Source organism: Petaurus breviceps, unplaced genomic scaffold (genome assembly GCF_028583685.1).
Source record: "Petaurus breviceps papuanus isolate PSGF00001 unplaced genomic scaffold, PetGlider_PUasm1.0 181, whole genome shotgun sequence".
Classification (NCBI taxonomy): Eukaryota; Metazoa; Chordata; class Mammalia; order Diprotodontia; family Petauridae; genus Petaurus; species Petaurus breviceps.
This window is the reverse complement of record NW_027185784.1, coordinates 27087648-27106742: the sequence shown is the minus strand read 5'-3', so window position 1 is coordinate 27106742 and position 19095 is coordinate 27087648. Positions and strand designations below refer to the sequence as shown.

General features: G+C 44.8%; 1 protein-coding gene across 1 annotated transcript in view; it reads left to right on the top strand.

Annotated features, from left to right (window-relative positions):
• Positions 1-190: 190 nt before the first annotated feature.
• The window catches only part of TRPV6 (transient receptor potential cation channel subfamily V member 6), a 22048-nt gene continuing 3143 nt past the window's right edge, over positions 191-19095 (top strand). Inside the window, exons 1-12 of the mRNA XM_069087426.1 lie at positions 191-658; positions 14155-14252; positions 14468-14590; positions 15153-15290; positions 15819-15917; positions 16033-16208; positions 16502-16648; positions 16756-16968; positions 17665-17751; positions 17897-17973; positions 18312-18477; positions 18734-18800. Of these exons, the coding sequence (XP_068943527.1) occupies positions 531-658; positions 14155-14252; positions 14468-14590; positions 15153-15290; positions 15819-15917; positions 16033-16208; positions 16502-16648; positions 16756-16968; positions 17665-17751; positions 17897-17973; positions 18312-18477; positions 18734-18800 (1519 nt within the window). The 5' untranslated portion in view covers positions 191-530. The remainder of the gene's footprint in view (positions 659-14154; positions 14253-14467; positions 14591-15152; positions 15291-15818; positions 15918-16032; positions 16209-16501; positions 16649-16755; positions 16969-17664; positions 17752-17896; positions 17974-18311; positions 18478-18733; positions 18801-19095) is intronic.

Here is a 19095-nt window from a genome sequence, read left to right as displayed (position 1 = left end):
CCTAGGTGGGGTTCCCCTCGCTTCACAGAATCTTAGTCCCATAGGGCCGGGCCTGGGGGCAGGGAGAAAGACCCAGGTGGAGGGGGAGCTTGCGCAAGCCCCAGGGACCAGCAGCGGGCGGGCCAGCCTCCAGCAGCCTGTCTCTTTAAATCTCAGGTAATTTGGGAGGAGGGAGGGTGTGTCCACCCTGCTTCCCGCTGGCTCGGAGCTTCTGACAAAGCCGAGCCCGAGCCCGAACCTCAGCTCCTGCCAAGTGTAACAATCCCAAAGCCCTCTCGTGGCCCGGCCCCAGCAGTCGGTGAGAGCTCTTGGGACCGAGTGGGGGGTGAAATCCTGCGGCGGAGCGGGGGAGGGGTGTCGTGGATCGGGGGAGGCGGAACCCCGGACCAGAGACGGGACCTCTGCAGGGTGAGGGCGGGGGCGGGCTCGCCCTCGGTAGCTGCGATGTGGCCCCGAGATTGATTCCTGCCCCGATCTGGCCCCGGTCCGGGTCCCAGGCCCAGGACCCCGGGGAGCCAGCCCTGCACCCCATGGGGGTGCCCCTGCCCAAGGAGCTAGGGCTGCTCCCCAGCCTGTGGGGCAAGATCTGCCAATACCTCCAGGGACGGGAATCGTGGGACAGGCGCCTGGATGAGCTGAACCTGCTGCAGCAGAAGAGGTAGGTGTCGCTCGGAGCCCGTGGGTCCCCCGCCACCACCACGCTGTCTCTGGCTTACCCGGCCTCTCTCCGCCATCCTCTGGATGCCCTTTTGTGAAAGAAAATTCCAAAACTCTGATGTTCTTTCCATGCAGTCAGCCCTGAACATCGACATTCAATTCAGTTCATTTCAAGGAGCGTTTATTTTTGAGGAGGCGGGAAGGAGGCTGTAAAGTTTACCTAAAAGTTACAATCAGTGCACTTGGAGTTCCAAGCTGGGTATAAACCCCAGGGCGGATTGCATAGTCTTGGACCGCATCCGGGGAGCATCTCCTCCAACAGCTGATTAGGAACATTTTGCTCTGGGGGAACAGGATCCTCTTGTCAGAGGGAGGGGGTTGGGATGGAGACCGCAGCCCCAGCCTCAGGTCATATTAGATGGCCAAGGTTCCCAGGTGTCCTTGAGGGCAAGAGTAGCGGGCTTTCCCCCATTCCTGAAACTGAAAATTCCTCCTCCGCTCCGGCTACCGACCTCTTGGGTTTCCTCTAAGTCCCAACAAAAACCCCACCTTCTACAGCCTTCTCTTAGCCCTCTCTCTTTTTTTGTTTTTTGCTTTTTTTTCGGAGGGGGGAAGGCAGGGCAATTGGGGTTAACTGACTTGCCCAAGGTCACACGGCTAGTTTTGTGCTAAGTGGCTGAAGTCGGATTTGAACTCAGGTCCTCCTGACTCCTGGACCGGTACTCTATTCACTGTGTCACCCAGCAGTCCCTCTGACCCCTCTTAATTTAAGGGCTTCCCTTCTTTTCATTATTTCCTATTTATCCTATATATAGTTTGCTTTGTATATATTTGCATGTTGTCTCCCTCGTTATATTGTAAACTCCTCAGGGGCAGGGACGATCTTTTCCCTTCTTTTGTATCTCCACTGCTTGGCACAGCGATTGGCACATAGTAGGCGCTAAATAAATGTTTATTGAATTGAATAGTGGAAAGGATCCTGAACTATCATACTGGTCAGCTTCTTGAGGGCAGAAACCAAGATGCTTTGGGTGCATGTATCCTTGCACATATTAGGTGTTTAAAAAAAAAAAAAAGATTGTTGAACTGGAAATGAAATTGACTTGTGTTTAGAAGACCTAGGTCCAAGTCCTTTCTATTTACTGGTTGTGTGACCAAGGGTGATTCACTTTATGTCCCTGAGTCTCTGTTTCCTTATTTATAAAATGGGAAAAAATATTTTCAGTACCCTAACTCTAGGGATTGTTGAGAACAAATGAAAAAAATTAATATGAAATCACTTCCTAGTTGTAAACTATTATTATTCTCAGCTCTCTTTATATTCTTTATACTCCCAGATAGAATTTCTGGCAGTCAGGAGTCTGCCTTCAGTTAGCTTTGATCCTTATGCTGATCCCTGAGGCTTTCCCACCATTGTTTCCACCCCCTACCCTCCTCTGAGGACATCTGGGACTCCCTGCTCTGGAAGGAAAGGAGAGGAGTGGTTCTCCGTGTGCTTGTGTTTGTGTGTGTATATCTCTGTGTGTGTATGTGTGTGTGTATGTGGGGGGAGGTGTTGGACCCCTAAAGAAGTGGCCTTTAAATGACGTAATACCTCCTTCCTACACCCTGAGCTCCTTCCCGACCAGGCCCTAGCAGTTAGTCAGGTTCCCTACTCGATAGGGACTTCCCCAGGCCCCTAAGAAGGCATATAATGTTTCTATTCATAATAGAAATACTTGGCACCCCTTCCTTCCACCCCCAGACTCAGGATGCCTCTTCAGCTCCAAACTTGTCAGGGTCAGGAAGGAGGCTGGGGAATTGAGGCAGTCATCCTCTTCCTAGCTGATCTCCAGATACTAGGGTTTGGTGGGCTTACCTTCATTTTTTAGCTATAGTTCTCTCACCTTACTCCACCCAGATCTCTCCCCCTGGGCCTGGGAGGGTGGGTGGGAGAGAACATGTTTTTGTGATGAGATCTGAAGTCGACACAGGGGTGTTTTTGTTGGAGAACAGGCGATCACAATCCCATGGCCTATTCCATGCATTGGTGTGACCCCCACCCCCAAGAATGGGAGCGGAAAGGCCCATGGGCTTAGAGTGGGGGAGCCTTAGTTTTCTGAGTCTGTGTGGGTATGAAAGGTGGGTGTAGGACTAGGGCTGGAGGCTATGGCCTGGTACTCTTGACTTCCTTCTACATCTCCATTCTGACTTGGCCAGGAGACTTCGGGGAGGGTACAATGGCTGGATCTTTCTCTGCCTCCATTTCTCACTAAAATCACCTTACCTGCTGAGTGACCTTTGTGAGCCTGGGGAGGAGAGTAGAAGGTAGAACTTCTGAGACCACAACTTTATCCTACCTGGAACAGTCTTTTCCTCAACCTGAACACCTACCTCTGCTATCCCTTTCCTTTTCTATTTCCCCATTTGTTGGCTTTCCACCTCAGCACCCAAAACCTTACCCCCTCTGTTCCTGGAAGTATACTGTGAGACTTTGATACTTCCTGGAAGGGTGGGCTTTCCCATCTCTGAAAATAAAGGAAGACTACTTAATATTTCAGTATAGTTAACCACAATACATTTCTATAGTGTACTGTGGTTGTTACAAAGTTTCTTGAGCATACACTATTGTATCCTTCATATGTGTTATCTCAACTTATTCCTGCAGGGATGGGGGAACCTGTGGCCTCCAGGCATATGTGGCCCTGTTTGGCCCTTTGACTGAATTCAAACTTCACAGAACAAATCCCCTTAATAAAATCTTTGTTCTGTAAAACTTGGATTCAGTCAAAAGGCTGCACCCAAGGACCTAGAAGGCCACATGTGACCTGGAGGCCACAGGTTCCCCACCCTTGCTCTAGGGAGAGCCTATGAAAGAGGACCCCAGGATCTAGGCCTGGAAACTAGGAGCTAGGGTCCCAGACACAGGTTCCAAAGTGGGGAAAACCTCTAGCAGAGTCTGAAAGACTCCATCTTATTTCATTTGAGTTCCTCTTCTTCCTAATCTCCTTTCTTATCATTATACTCTATGTTCATAGGATCATAAATTCAGAGCCAGAAGGGACCTCCAAGGTCATTTAATCCAATGACTTCATTTTACAGATGAGGAAACTGAGGCCCAGGGGAGTTGTGATTTGTGCAAGGTCTCACAGGGAATAATCACCAAAAGTGGGATATGGCCCCAGGACCTCTGAATCAGTGTTCTTTGTGCTGTATACCTCCTGTCTCCTGAATGAAGAGGGGATCTTAAAAGTAAAGGCCCTACCAAGACTGACTCTGACACTATCAGCTACCTTTGGTCTGGTGGAATTCAATTTGAGCTTTGCCATTTGTCCCATATTTCCTGGGTCCTTTATTAAGGGCAGACTGAAACAAATAGAAACAAATACAGAATGGATGTGAGACCTTTACTGAGCAGAGGAATAAGATCTACCCTTAATGGCTTGTATATTTGATAGTTTGTATATATTCAGATTTAGCTGGCTGGGTCACCTTGAACAAATCACTTCTCTGAGCCTCACTGTCCCATCTGACAATCCACAAGAGCACTGATTTAGAACAAGGGATATGAGAGGTTATCTGAAGATACTCCCTTCCCCTCTCCCCACCTTATGTTCTCTTGGATTAGATACTTCCTTTTCCTAAGGGATTAATTTCACTTCAATACATTACTTTAACTCCTCTCTCTTGGTGGCCTAGTAATGGGGATGGAGGAGGGCCAGGGCTTATCCATGTTTTTGCATGTTTGTGTTTACCAGGAGTAACTTGAGGCCACAGGTTCCCCACCCCTGTTTTAAACCCATAGGGGGTGCTCTGTGATTCCTAGTGATATCCCAACCCAGAGGAAGCGGCATTTGATTTATGTGTACAGTGTCTCACCGCCCCAGGAATAAGAGTTGAGGTTCAGAATGTCATCCCAGAGGCTAGCATCCTGGAAAAGCTGTTTACCTATGGCTCTCAGTTTTTCCTTCTTAATTTCTGGGGACAGTCTATAAGGAAGCTGAAGTTGAGGGTACTCTGCCCCCATCACCTCTCCCTGCCCCTAACTCCAGAAAACAACAATAACAACAAAAAACTCTCAGTCAGGTGAAACTAAAAGCTGCAAGAGTGGTATGGGCTGCTAGGAGTAGCCTGAAGCTAGGTCCTAATTCAAGCTTTTCCTTGAAGTTTGCCACTAGGGACCTTGGGCAAATCACTGAACCTTTCTGGACCTCAGTTTTCTTATCTGTAAAATGATAATGTTGGAATGGACAATCCATAAAGTTTCTTTCCAGCTCTAATTACATGATCTAATGAACTTATCCTGGGACTTTAGGCTTATCTATCTAGGCCTCAATTTCCTTATCTTTAAAATTAGGTTCATAACTTTTCTCTTACCAACCTCAGAGAGCTATCAGGAGTATCAAATGAGATAATGAATATGAAATTACTTGGTAAACTGCTAATTTATTTAATAAATTGTATTTTATTTTTTCCAATTACATGTCAAGATAATTTTCAACATTCATTTAAAAAAAAATTTCTCCCTCCCCAAGATGGCAATTTGAGATAGGTTATACATGTGCAATTTCTACATTAGTCATATTGTGAAAGAAGATACAGAACAAAAGGGAAAAAGCACAACTCCCCACTCCCCCCCAAAAAAGTGAAAATAGTATGCTTTGATCTGCATTCAGACTCCATAGTTTTTTCTCTGGATGTGGATAGCATTTTCTGTCATGAGTCTTTTGGAATTGTCTTGGATTGTTGTATTGCTGGGAAGAATTAAGTCAATCGTAGTTGATCATCACACAATTAAACTGCTAAATTTTATATAATTATGAAGGGACTTATTAATGTTATTAGTAATTTTAATTGTATAATATGATGCATAATATTTATTAATAATAATCTCAGTCCTTATGTGGAGGCCCTATGGTCCTCCTTATTATGCTGTAATCCTCGATACCTATCCCTTGAACTAAAATACTATATATACCCTTCCCCCCAGTACACACACACACACACACACACACACACACACACACACAACCCCAACAATACAAGTCCTTTTTTGCCCACTTGATGGGGTCTCTATTCTGCCCTGTCTCCAAGCAACAGACTACACATAATACACTGCTGGGCACAATGGCTCTCAGCGTCACACTTTCCTAAGATCTGAGATGGAAAAGGGCAGAAGGGGGCAAAGGAAAGAGGGCACAAATGATCATGTGCCAGGTCACTCTTAGCCACATGGGGCTAGGGGACAGGACCCCTGGGTTGGACTGGAAGACTTGAAGTAATGTAGTAAAATTACTCAATTATATGGGAGATAAAACCCCCATTTCTTGGAAGGAGAAAAGGGTAGACAGAGGTGTTTAATTAGGGCCAGGAAAGGGCTGAAGAACACCTTCTGTATCTTACCCGTCACAGTGTGGTGGAAAGTGTGCTGCCATTAAAAGCCAGAATACCTGGGCTCGTGCTCTGGCTTGGGTTACTTGCTTGTTGTATGACCGGAGCAAGTCACTCACTCTGTCTCAGGCTCCACTTCCTTGTCTGTAAAATGATGCTAATAACATTTGCACCACAGATTACACAGGGTCATTTAAAGGAAGACACTGAAGGCATTACATAAAGGTGATTTATTTATTGTCATTATGGAGATAATAGTAAGCTTCACCCCTTATTAGTTTCTAAGAAGTTCCCCGAGGGGCAGAAAATATGGTTAGGCTTTATGTATCCCCAGCACTTAGGCATAGTGAATTTGGACATATGTGTTTAACAGATATTTGGTGTTTGTTGGCTCAAATTTAGCTGGGCTTTGGTGAATGAAGTCCAACGAGGCAGGAATGATTTCTAAAAAAGGTGTCTAGTGTCCCAATGTTCTGATTCTACAGGCTCCAGAGAGAGTAGGGTGGGGGCTTTGTACACAGGATCTTAGATGCTTATCTGTAAAGGTTACCAGAGGTCATCTAGTCAACACCCTCATTTTAGGGATGAGGAAGCTGAGGAACAGCAGGTTAAGTGACTTGCCTGTGGTCACACAGGCAATGAACGGCAGGGTTGGCACAGGAATCCAGGTCCTCTGATTATGAAGCCAACACTCTTTCTACTGTACTACACTGTGCCCTAAGATGAGCTCATCCCAAGGGTCACTCCTAGTGTTTTTACTTCTACATTTCTCTCATCCATGAGACTTTTGTGGAATGTGATAAGTCTCAGAGTCTTAGGAGCCTTGTTCATTCCACCATTGGAGGATGTTTACTGGGTCACTGAAGGGAACTTAGTTGCCATCCTAAATTATTTTCTTTGGGGGATTTTCAGATTTACCAGTCAGAGACTAAATAGATAGAGCTATTGGTTGATTTGAAATCTTGCTGGTTCTGTCTCTGGGGGAAAAAATTCACTGTTAATAATAGCAAAAACCATAGTAATAGCAAACAATAGTAGCTAGCATTTATAAAACGTCTTTAAGAGGTGTAATTGCTTTACACATTTTACTTCCTGTGATACTACCCCTTACCCTCAGTCCTTCTTCAGGGCAACCAGAAGATTTGTCAGGCAGTGGAAGAGAGAGGTAGGCAATATTTAGTCATTCAAAGAAAGTCAGGACAAAGTGGAGAGTAAAATTTAGGAATATCTAACACCATTTTTGAACCCATCCCTGTGTTCTTCTTAAAAATAAAAAAATGATCACTCTATGCATTTTTTTTATTTGACACTGTCCCATCTCTTTTATCCTACAAGGCAACTGGAAGATGAGTCATGAAGGGTAGAGAGATACTCTTTCTTGAGAGTCTATTGTCTCCTGAAACAAGATGTACCCATTCAAGGAAGAGCAGGAGTAAAGTGGAGAATAAAATTTAGGAACCTCTAATTACTATTATTATTATACCTACCCCTGTGTTTTTCTTACCTTTCATTCAATGAACTCATTTCATCCATAACCTTAGAGAGTTAAACCACATTCAATAAAGTTGTTTTTCCTATGACATTGCCTCCCGCCCCTGCCCTAGCCTCTTCTAGTTCCAACCTTTTAAAGCTCCCAAATTCCACATTTTCGACCTTTTCCTTTCACTCCTTCTTATCCCACTCCCCACCAAAACTATGGTCTTACACAAGAACACTGTCAACTTTTAACCAGCTCAATATGAGTCAACCATGTTACATGGCTGCCAGAAACAGCGACTGCAATTGTAGGCTTTGTTAATAGAACTATAGTGCCCAGAACAAGGGCACTTCATTGTACTCTGCCCAGGTCAGACTGCATCTGGAATATTATGTTCAGTTTGCAGTGGTGTACTTTAAAAGGCATATGGGACAAATTATTAAGGCAAAGGTGACCAGGAAAGTGATGGTCCTTGAAAACACATGGAATGATTAACCAATCTACAAGCATTGATTCAGTACCCATTAAGTACTAGGTGCTGGGGATACAAATACAAATGATGAAATACTCCCCTCTCTCTGAAGCATCATGAAGGCAGTCATAAGCTACATTACTCAGACATAGTTCAAGGTATTGGGGGTTAGGGCTGTATAACTTGGGGTAAAGAAAGAAGGCTGTTTTACAGTGGGGGGAGACATATGATCACAGTATTCAAATGTTTTAAAGAGCATCATTTAGAAAAGTGATTAGACATTCTGCATAGCTTCATAGGGAAGTGTATGAAAGGGAGGCAAATTGCATTTCAGGATAAGGCAGCTCTAACAAGTTAGATCTGTCTAATGATGGAATGGGCTGCCTTGGGAGGTAGTGACTTCCCTGTCACCAGATATGTTTAAACAGAGGCTAGACCACCTGTCAGGGATGGCGTAAGAAGTTGGATTAGCCAACATTAATCCCTTTCCAATACTAAAAGTTCAGTGATTCTCAATGAACTTTTGAACAATGACCCAAGCTCCAGGTACCCTTAATTAACTAAGTGCTCTTTCCCAACTCTCCCTCCTTTCCCCACAAATAATATGGGAAAATGGTTGAGAACTGGGAAAGGCCTCATATGCCCTACAGCAGAGAAACTGGAGAGGACCTGGGGAGAGATGACAGGAGTGACTAAAGACTTTGGGTATCAGGGCACAGCACATGCTCTTGTGGTGTCTGACTAGCAGGACAGAATAGCATTAGGCTCAGAGATAGGAGACCTGAATTTTAGTCCAAGATAGGCACCTAGCCAGTTCACTTTGCCTTATTTCAGACAAGTTTCCTGGACTGTAACAGAAGGGGATTAGGCTCAATATCTCTAAGATTTTTCTTGGCTCTTTCTGTCGGATGATGCTTTCTTTACATCATGCTCCCCTGGGAGGAAGTAGGGAGGGGGAGAAATAAGGGAGAGAAATGTGGGGAAAAGAACTTGGCTAAGGAAACTCAGCGAGGCATTTGAGTGGCAGCTGCATTCAGATGGGAGTGGATCATACCATGGAAGATGGTAGTCTGCTGATGTCCGTCCCCAGAAAGCAGAAGGAGGAAAATGTGGTATATTTAAGATCTGAATTTAGATACGATACCAGGGCTAGATGAGGAAAACGGAAATCTTGTGGCTGTTTCTTCTCTTCTCTCTCCTTGCCTTCAGTGGAATTTGAGGGCATTTGGTATAATTAAGTTAATGTTGTTACTTCAGTATTTTAAAGTTATTACCCACTGTTTTCTCAGAAGCCTACCTCTCTTGTATATATCTTCCTGAGTTGCCATGTAGAAAAATAAATATATTCACCTGGTAGCCAACTTCTAGATGATGAACCTTCCTCCCTGCCCTTAGGGTGCTTGGTTGTCAAATAGCAGACAAATTTGGAGGCATTTATATAGACTATAGCTGAAGCTTTTCCATTTTTTGCAGGCCCATTGTTCTACCAACATCAGTTTTGAGAACTCAAAGTCACTCCCCTTTCCCCATACCACAGTGAGACTGATTTAGGACAAGGGTCACAGATCTAGAGCTGGAAGGAACTTCAAAAGCCAATAGTTCAAACTCCTCCTTTTACAGTTGAGGAAACTGAGGCCCAGGGAAGTTACTTGACTAGCCCAAGGTCATACGAGTAGTGAACATCAAAGCTGAAATTTGAACCCAGACCCTCTGACTCCATAGCCAGTACTGTTTATATTGAACTAGGAACACACACACACACACACACACACATACACACACATACATATATACACACACCACTTTGTATGCCACTAAACCAGGAGGACCCATGTCTACCCATGTGAATAATTGTTTGTGAATAAGCTATCAATATATTTTTGGACTCTTATAGAAAAGACAAACTCCTCAGGAGAGAGAAAAATTGGCTTAAGAAGAAAACTAGAAGGAAAATAATCAGGAGAAAAGACAAAGTGTTAGTTTATAAGAAAAACAGGGTTCAAGGACATAGATTTTAGTGTTACCTAAGAGAGGGAAGTTTAGCCTGAACCAAGAGACGCAGATTAGAACTCAGCAGAGTCTACAGCCTTTTCTGGGAATGGAAAAGTGAGCCTTGGGCACAGAATAGGTACAGCCTAAGGATGAAGAAGAGAGGGCTAGACAGAGGCATCTAGATTTTGGTAGCATGGTAGGAAGTACACCCTAATGGGTACAAAGCTGAATGTGAATCTACTTTGTATATCTATAACTAATGAAAGAATAATTAATGAATAAAGCATTTATTGAAAGAATAATTAATGAATAAATCATTTATTAAGAGCTTAGTATGTGGACAGCACTGTGGTAATCACTAGGGACATCCTCTGCTCTCATGGAACTCACATTCTTATGGGGGAGACAATATGTATGGAAGGTTTCAGCTGTAAGTCAAATGGAATCATCCCATGGTTCTCAGGGTCCAGCAGCAAAGCAAAGTAGATTTTAATGCCTTCTCTTTAATGCCACTTCCAGTGATCAAATCCCATTAGTTTCTGATGTTGAATGGTCTGACAGATCCAAGGACCTCGGTGACAAGAGTGTTCTTGGATTCTGAGTGTTCAGTATGGGTGCCTGTAGCCCTGTGTCAAGAATTCTCTTGTGGAAAATTCATTCATTCTTCCAGCATGATGTCTGAGGCCACTGGGCTAAAGGCTCCTGGGCTCAAGGTCCCAGGACATTCTTATTAGGATCCAAGGAAAGATGGTGGCCAAGTTGGTTGTAGTCATAGTGGTCTAAACTGCCTGGCAATGTTGTCCCCTCCCAGTTACCCCTTCAGTGAGCCCCGCTGCCACAGCCAGGCTGGCTGACCTGCCTTATGTATGTGGTGGAAGCTGATGAGGGGATGGTGGGAAAGACTGGCCTCTTTTTGCACATGAATGTTCTCCCTGGATGAAGACCACAAGGGCAGGGTTAGATGCAGGAATGGTGGTCTGGGTGGTGCTACAACTTACATGACTTCCATGACCATATGCTTGTTGGTAGCAGTTGGTCAAGATCTATTGCTAGTGAAGGAGGAAGCTGCCTCCCCTAATGACTAACCCCCTCAATGATGGCTGCAAGGACTGAGCTGTGTGTTATCTTCAGTGGCCCCAGGAGGCACCAGTGTCCTCTTTGGAGTCACCTCTTTGGGGTTATGGTGACTAAAGGTGGTGGTGGTGACCTGACCTGCCTGGCAAATCTTGCCCTCCCCACCATCATGTCCTGCTTTTTAGGGTGACCTGCTGCTTCAGTCAGGCTGGCTATATATACATCTTCATTCCTGCAGTGAAGTAGTATTTGTTGCATTTGGAGATGAAATTTTTAAGTGTGTTTTGCTGGTGACTTAGTAGCAGGAAGGGAAAGGAGAGGCAAAGCCATGTTTCTGAGGCTGTCAACTCATGAAGGCTCCTATGTTTGCCATGCCCTTCTTCTTTCCTGATCTGAGGAAAGAAAGAAAGAGCACATGATGATGTTGAAATTTGAGGAATGCTGCTGAGGGACTTTGAGATTCATAAGGGAATAAGTATTTTTTTAAAAGCCTAATATGTGCTAATTCTTTACAAATATTATCTCATTTGATCCTCATAATGACCCTTTGAGTGAAGTAGGTATACTATTATTACACCATTGTACAGATGGAGAAACTGAGGCAAACAGAGATGAAGTGACTTGCCCAGGGTCACACAGCTAGTAAATATCTGAGTCTGGATTCAAATTCAGACTTCCTAATGTCAGTCCCATTGCTCTATCCACTATGCCAACCAGCTACCTCTAAAATAGTTTAAATATACAAGGCAATAAACATTTATACAGTACCTACTGTATGCCAGATACTACTAAGTTCTTTTTATAAAAGAAAGATTTTTGCAACAAAGTTGTGAAGTAGGTGTTATTATTATCCCCATTTGACATTTGAGGAAACTGAGTCAAACAACTTTAAGGTGACTTGCCCAGGGTTACTCCAGGCCCAGTGCTCTATTCACTGTGTCAACTATGTGACCTATGTATGAGCTTCCTAGCTGCCATAAGCTTATCTGTTCTAAATCTGGAGAGTAGCAAGGACAACTGGGAAAGGCTCAGAGAAGAAAAGCTTAGGATCAGTTTTTGTGGTGGTGTGGGTAAGGCTAGAATCAGGTGCTTTCTGAAGAGCAGGATGGCAACTGAGGTGATACAGCATGAATTTCTAAAAGTTGAAACCATATTGAGTTCATGACTTTCTCTTAACAACTTTCTGTAGCCCTGAAGCAGAAACAGAAATTGTGTGGTGAAGTTACCTAGAGATAAAGATTTACAAGGCATTCTAAGGTGGTAATTAGTGAAGGATTAAAATAGTGGACCCTAAGATCAAGGCTGGGTATGGAGATAAGTGATAACAGAGGAGGGAAGACAGGGAAAAAACACTGAGTGTGGGAATGGGGGAACTGGGCTCTGCTATTTTCTATCTGTTGTGATGTGATAGAAAATGATCTTCCCAGACCTCAGTTTTCACATCTGTAAAATAAGGCAGTTGCATTATATCAATGATGTCAGACTCAGTATAGATACTCAAATAGATACAGGGTCACTAAACTGGATACCCAGGGTATGTAAGGATTCCTGCAGATGCAGATTGACTTAGAAACGACATACGCACATTATGTATGTTCCATTGATTTTTATTTATTTTGTTAAACATTTCCCAGTGACATTTTCATCTGATTCTGGCATCCCTGGGGGTGTTGTGAGCAGCATGTTTGACACAGTTGGATTAGTTGACCTCTGACACTCCTTCCAGCTCTCAATTGATCATATAATCCTCTTCTCTCCCCTCCTCCTTCCTTATTACTTCTCTTTCCTCCCCACTTCTACTACATCCTGCCCTGGCCTCCAGGAAGAGCACTTGAAGGAGCAGTGGTTGAAGAGTAAGACAAACAAGAAGGCCCAGTGGGGCAGAGTTAGGAAAACATGTCGTTGGAGTTTTACCCAACTGAAATAAAAAGCTAACTAGTGCCTACAAACACACAGGAGACACTGTCTACCCCTTGTTGTTGTTTGGCTGCTTCAGTCACGTCTGACTCTTCATGACCCCATTCAGGGTTTTCTTGGCAAAGATACTGGAGTGATTTGCCGTTTCCTTCTCCAGCTCATTTTACAGATGAGGAAACAGAGACAAACTGGGTTAAGTGACATGCCCAGGGTCACACAGCTAGTAAGTATCTGAGGTCAGATTTGAACTCATGAAGATGAGTCTTTCAGACTTCAGGTCCAGCACTCTATGCACTCAGCCACTTCAATGCCCCTCATGGTGTACCCCTAATTATCCCCAAATCATCATCAACATCATCATCATCATAGCTAGCACTTATATAGAGAGCTCTTTAAGGTTTGCAAAGTACTGGGGCAGCTAGGTGACACAGTGAATAGAACACCGGCCCTGGAGTCAGGAGGACCTGAGTTCAAATCTGGCCTCAGACACTTAACACGTAGTAGCTGTGTGACCTTGGCAAGTCACTTAACCCCAATTGCCCTGCCTTCCTCCTGCCAAAAAAGGTTTGCAAAGTACTTTACAAATATTTCATTTGATCCTAGGAGGTAGGATAATAACCCTAGGAGGTAGATGCTATTATTAGCCCTGTTTCACAGGTGGGGAAATTAAGCGAGGATTATACAGTTAATAACTATATAATAAATAACTAAGGTAAAATTTGAACTTAGGTCTTCCTCACAGCAGATCCAGTGCTCTATCTAAAATGCCACCTAGTTGCTTCTATATGGTAAAGAATTAGAGGGAAAAAAATGTTGGTCTTGAAATATGGCTAGCTAGAGAGGCAGAGGGGAGACCTGATTTATAAGTGAACATAGATTTGGAGCAATCCCTTTGCCATTTCAGTTTTATGCTGGTGAAGGCATAGGGCCTGATGACTATCTTTCTCCCAGATAAGTGGGTAAGAAGAGCTGAATGTATTGACTCATTGGATAACTGGCCAGCGAAATGGGATAAGGATTCATTGAAACTTGCCCTCTTCTCTTTCTGAATGATCTTGGGGGTGCCTGGACAGCTGGGATGCATATATGTGTAGGGGAGTAGGGCTGGGCATACATATCGCCCCATAGACTTCCTTCTTCCCTTTCCTTGTACCTGGAATCTTGCTTCCATCTTCCTAAATGTCCCCTCCTATAGGATCTGGGAGTCTCCACTGCTCTTAGCTGCCAAGGAGAATGATATTCGAGCCCTGACCAAGCTTCTCAAGTATGAAGTCTGTGATGTACACCAGAGGGGTGAGGAATTTTCTGCCTTTACTGAGGCCTTCTGACCCTGAACTGCCCCTACCCTCCTAGGATAGATAACCCTTCTTCCCTGACGACCTTGGCCCTGCTAACTCAGTAACCCCAATCCTATGTGCTACTGTAGAGGCCTGTGTGCTCCAGTCCTATGAGCTACTATAAAGGCCCTGGGAGTAATTTATGGCACTGCTTCCCTTCTCCAACCTCAGGGGCCCTTGGGGAGACAGCACTACATGTTGCCGCCCTCTATGACAATTTTGAAGCAGCCAAGTTGCTAATAGAGATTGCACCTGACCTGGTGACTGAACATATGACTTCTGAGCTGTATGAAGGTGAGAGAGCATGATATAAATGGGGTGGGGGAGGAGAAAAGACACCTCCCTGGGTATAGGATGGCGCAAGGGTCCAGAGCTATGGCTATCAGGCCTCTTGCCAACATTACCATGCCTCCCCTTTTCCTCAGAACCCAATGATATCCCCTCGAAGTAACTCAGTTTTGTTCTTCCTTCCATTGCCCTTACCCAGTAATGAAAGTGCTATATATCTCCTAGTTCTGTTCCTCTGAGGAGCCAGGGGCTGGGGAGAGGGCCAGGGAGGGGCCTAGGTTAGGCTGCTTAGAGACCTTGGAGTCCCTTAGAGGGAGGGGGAGTTTAGTTAATTTTCCTTTCCTAATACATTAAGGCCTGAGGCTCCCTGGCTTTCCTTTGCTTCCCCCCCTTCCCTAAGTCTTCCTTGCTGGGATTCAGTGGCGCAGGGCAGAGGTTCAGGAGGAGGGGGATGCTTTGGGAAAAGATGTTTTCTTTCTGGGTCACTTGGGACAATATATTCCTTATCTGGGAGGGTAATATGGAGGTCAGTTCTTGTATCTGAGGTGATCTCTTCGGGGGGATCCAGGCCAGACAGCCCTCCACATAGCAATAGTGAACCAGAATGTGAACTTGGTGCGAACTCTGCTCACTCGTGGTGCCAGCATCTCTGCCCGAGCCACTGGGATGGCCTTTCGCCAGAGCCCCCGAAACCTCATCTACTTCGGTGAGAACTAGAAGCAGGGTGGTGAAGGAGTCAAACAGGGAGGGTGATGGGCAGGGAGGGTAGTGGAGGGGATGCAAGCAAGGATGAAGGAGAAGGGTACAGAGAAGACCGGGAAGAAAAAAAGCTATGAAAGAAGCCAATTACATTTACTTGGAGGAGATCAAGCCTTGGGTCAGGTTCTGCAGACCCCACAGATTCCTTGGAAGAGCCCCTTCTTTTCTCTGTACTCTGCCCACATACTGATCTTTCTCTTGTTCCTTTATATGATTACATCCCTTACTCCCTTCTACCAATTCTGCTTTTTCACTATCAGCCAATCACTGCCCTAATTTCTGCACAATTTGTACAAAGAACCCTGAACCTCATGTGCACGAAGGAAGGAGACAGTTTCTCCTTCTGGGAGCTCCTCATCTGATGGGAGAAGGAGGGCCCCTATTTTTCAAGTCTTAATGAGGGAAGCAAAGCAGTTAGATGCCTCTGGTCACTCCTGTCCCTCATCTATTGTGATGACTCCCTTCTTCCCTCCAGGAGAACACCCTTTGTCCTTTGCTGCCTGTGTGGGCAATGAAGAGATTGTTCAGCTACTTATAGAGTTTGGAGCTGATGTCCGGGCCCAGGACTCCTTGGGTAAGAGCTGGCAGAAGCATAGAGGTGGCGGGGGGTGGGGGGATTTAGAAGGCTGTGTTAAGGCTGGGACTTGAGTGGCCTTCAAGTTACCCCCCATATCATATGCTCTCTCCAGGAAATACAGTGCTTCACATCCTAGTATTCCAGCCCAACAAAACATTTGCCTGCCAGATGTATAATATGTTGCTAGCTTATGATGAACGGAGTGGTCACATGAAGTCCCTAGACCTCATCCCTAACCACCAAGGCCTCACTCCCTTCAAGCTGGCTGGTGTCGAGGGGAACACTGTGGTAAGAGATGCTTGCCCTCAAAATCAGGGCTCCAAACCTTTGCCCATATGGACAATAACAACCACTTGTCTCATATCAAGAGAAAAGTAGTTATGGAATACAGATTTCAGCTGTCAGCCTATATTTAAATTTCTTCCTCAGGTCATTCTTTTTCTGTTTCCTATTTTCCACCCTGTTCCTTTTCTTCCCATCTTGAAGTTTGGGAAATTATGACCATTCTGGGGGTGTCAAGGATGGACAGGCTGTTTTTCAGGAGTCCTTTGACTCTGATTCTCTTATTTCCTGACCTTTAGATATTCCAGCACTTGCTGCAGAAGAGGAAGCATGTCCAGTGGACATACGGACCATTGACTTCCACTCTGTATGACCTCACAGAGATTGACTCCTGTGGAGATGAGCAATCGTTGCTTGAACTTATTGTCACAACCAAGAAGAGAGAAGTATGGGGATAGTCCAGAGGGGAGGAGGGGAAGGGAGAGATGGGATGAGCAGAGAAAGAGTATGTGTATCAATGCACACACCCTATTCTCCATTCTCCTTCTTCTAGGCTCGTCAGATCCTAGATCTGACCCCTGTGAAGGAGCTGGTGAGCCTCAAGTGGCGGAGGTTTGGGAGACCATACTTTTGTGTGCTGGGTGCCATCTATGTTCTCTACATGATCTGCTTCACCATGTGCTGTGCCTACCGTCCCCTCAAGCCTCGGGGCAGCAATCGCACCAGCCTGCGGGATATTACTCTTCTCCAGCAGAAGCTACTGCAGGTGATTGCTTCTGAGAGCAGAAGATCATAAGATGATGCTTCATCTTCCCTTCCTTCCCCAAGATAAGGCATTCACGGGTTATACATGCTTATATTTTCACATGCATGGACAAACTTGTATAGCAAATCGATAACTTGCATAACAAATGTATACACAATTTTTAAGGTACATACACATATACATATATATACACATATACATATATACATATATGTGTATATACACACACACATACCCCTTAGAATATCATTCAATAAATAAAATTTTTAAAATTTGAGCCAAAACTAGCCTGGGAAAGTGGATCCTATAGGGTAGACACTAAGAAACTCCTCAAGGCCTGGGAAATGACTCAAGTATGTGCCCAAATGAACTTGCTTAGCTTGGACCCGGAGTACAGAATTAGGAACAATGGGACTGAGTTGGAGAGAGGCTTATTTAGGAGTTTCCTAGCAATTAGGGCGATTCCAAAGTAGAATGGGTAGAAAGGTTCCCACTCCTAAAGGTCTTCAGTTACACTGGACAACCATTTGTTGGGGATTATTGTGGAGAGAATTCTTATGCAGACGTAAATTGGACTTCATGTTAGATGGACCACAAACACTTCTAATTCTGATATTCTGTATGTGTATACATATGCATAATACATGCATGCACACTCCATGTTCCATACCTTGAACTTCTATTTTTTTCTAGCAGGAGTCTTATGTGACCCGAGAGGACACTATCCGAATGGTGGGGGAGCTGGTTTCTGTCATTGGTGCTGTGGCCATCCTACTTCTTGAGGTGAGATGTGGGCAAGAGATAGTTGAGGCCCAGAGATAGGATGGGGAGGCTGTTTGGAGCTGGTCTCCTATTAAGAGTCCTAAATCATTTGTACATCCCTTATTCCTGTTTTCTGTTCCTTCTCTTAATTGATTCACACACTCAGATCCCAGACATCTTCAGGGTTGGGGTGGCTCGGTACTTTGGACAAACTATTCTTGGAGGACCTTTTCATGCCATCATGTAAGTTCACCTCTCACCCACATTCTACCTCCATTGGAATATCTCTAGCACCCTAACCTCAAATTCCCCTTCTTCACCTGCCTTTTTCTCCCAACAATGGAGTTTAGGCTTCAGCTAACCCCCAATTCCATGAGCCCCATCTCCAGAGAATTTATGTGTCTGTATTGATGCAATATAGGGGCCTAAATTTTTATGTGTGAATGTTGTGTATGTGATTGTATTTGTATGAGTATATGTGAACAGTGGAAGTCACAAACAAATTGTAGTCGAGGTTTGGGACAGCCTACCAACTATCCCTTCACATGTGCCCTATGTTTTGCTTCCTTCTCTTACCCAAGCATCACCTATGCCTGCATGGTGCTAGTGACCATGGTGATGCGGCTCACCAGCACATCTGGGGAGGTGGTGCCTATGTCTTTTGCCCTGGTGCTTGGCTGGTGCAATGTTATGTACTTCGCCCGAGGATTCCAGATGCTGGGACCCTTCACCATCATGATCCAGAAGGTCAGTGTTCCTCCCTTCAACTTCTAATATCGATAGCATCTCTCTGCTCCCCTATAACAGTTGGTCATCTCAGAGAAGGAGACTGGACAATTTGGGAGATTGGTATTTAGCATATGTGATATAAAGTAGAGGTTCATGCAGATGATAGATTGGGGGCCGATCCATTGTGTTATTGGAGGGAAAGGGTAGCTACTCAGGTACAATTAGGGGAGGAGAAATTGACTCATCCTTCCTTTCTCCTCTCTGTTCCCTGCAGATGATTTTCGGGGATCTGTTGCGTTTCTGCTGGCTGATGGCTGTGGTTATCCTGGGATTTGCTTCTGGTAATATCTCTGTGTAGGACAGGGGTTGGGAAAAGGAGAGAGAGAGAGAGAGAGAGAGAGAGAGAGAGAGAGAGAGAGAGAGAGAGAGAGAGAGAGAGAGAGAGAGAGAGAGAGAGAGAGAGAGAGAGAGAGAGAGAGAGAGAGAGAGAGAGAGAGAGAGAGAGAGAGAGAGAGAGAGAGAGAGAGAGAGAGAGAGAGAGAGAAAGAGAGAGAGACAGACAGACAGACAGACAGAGACAGACAGAGAGAGAGACAGAGAGAGAGACAGAGAGACAGACAGAGAGAGAGACAGACA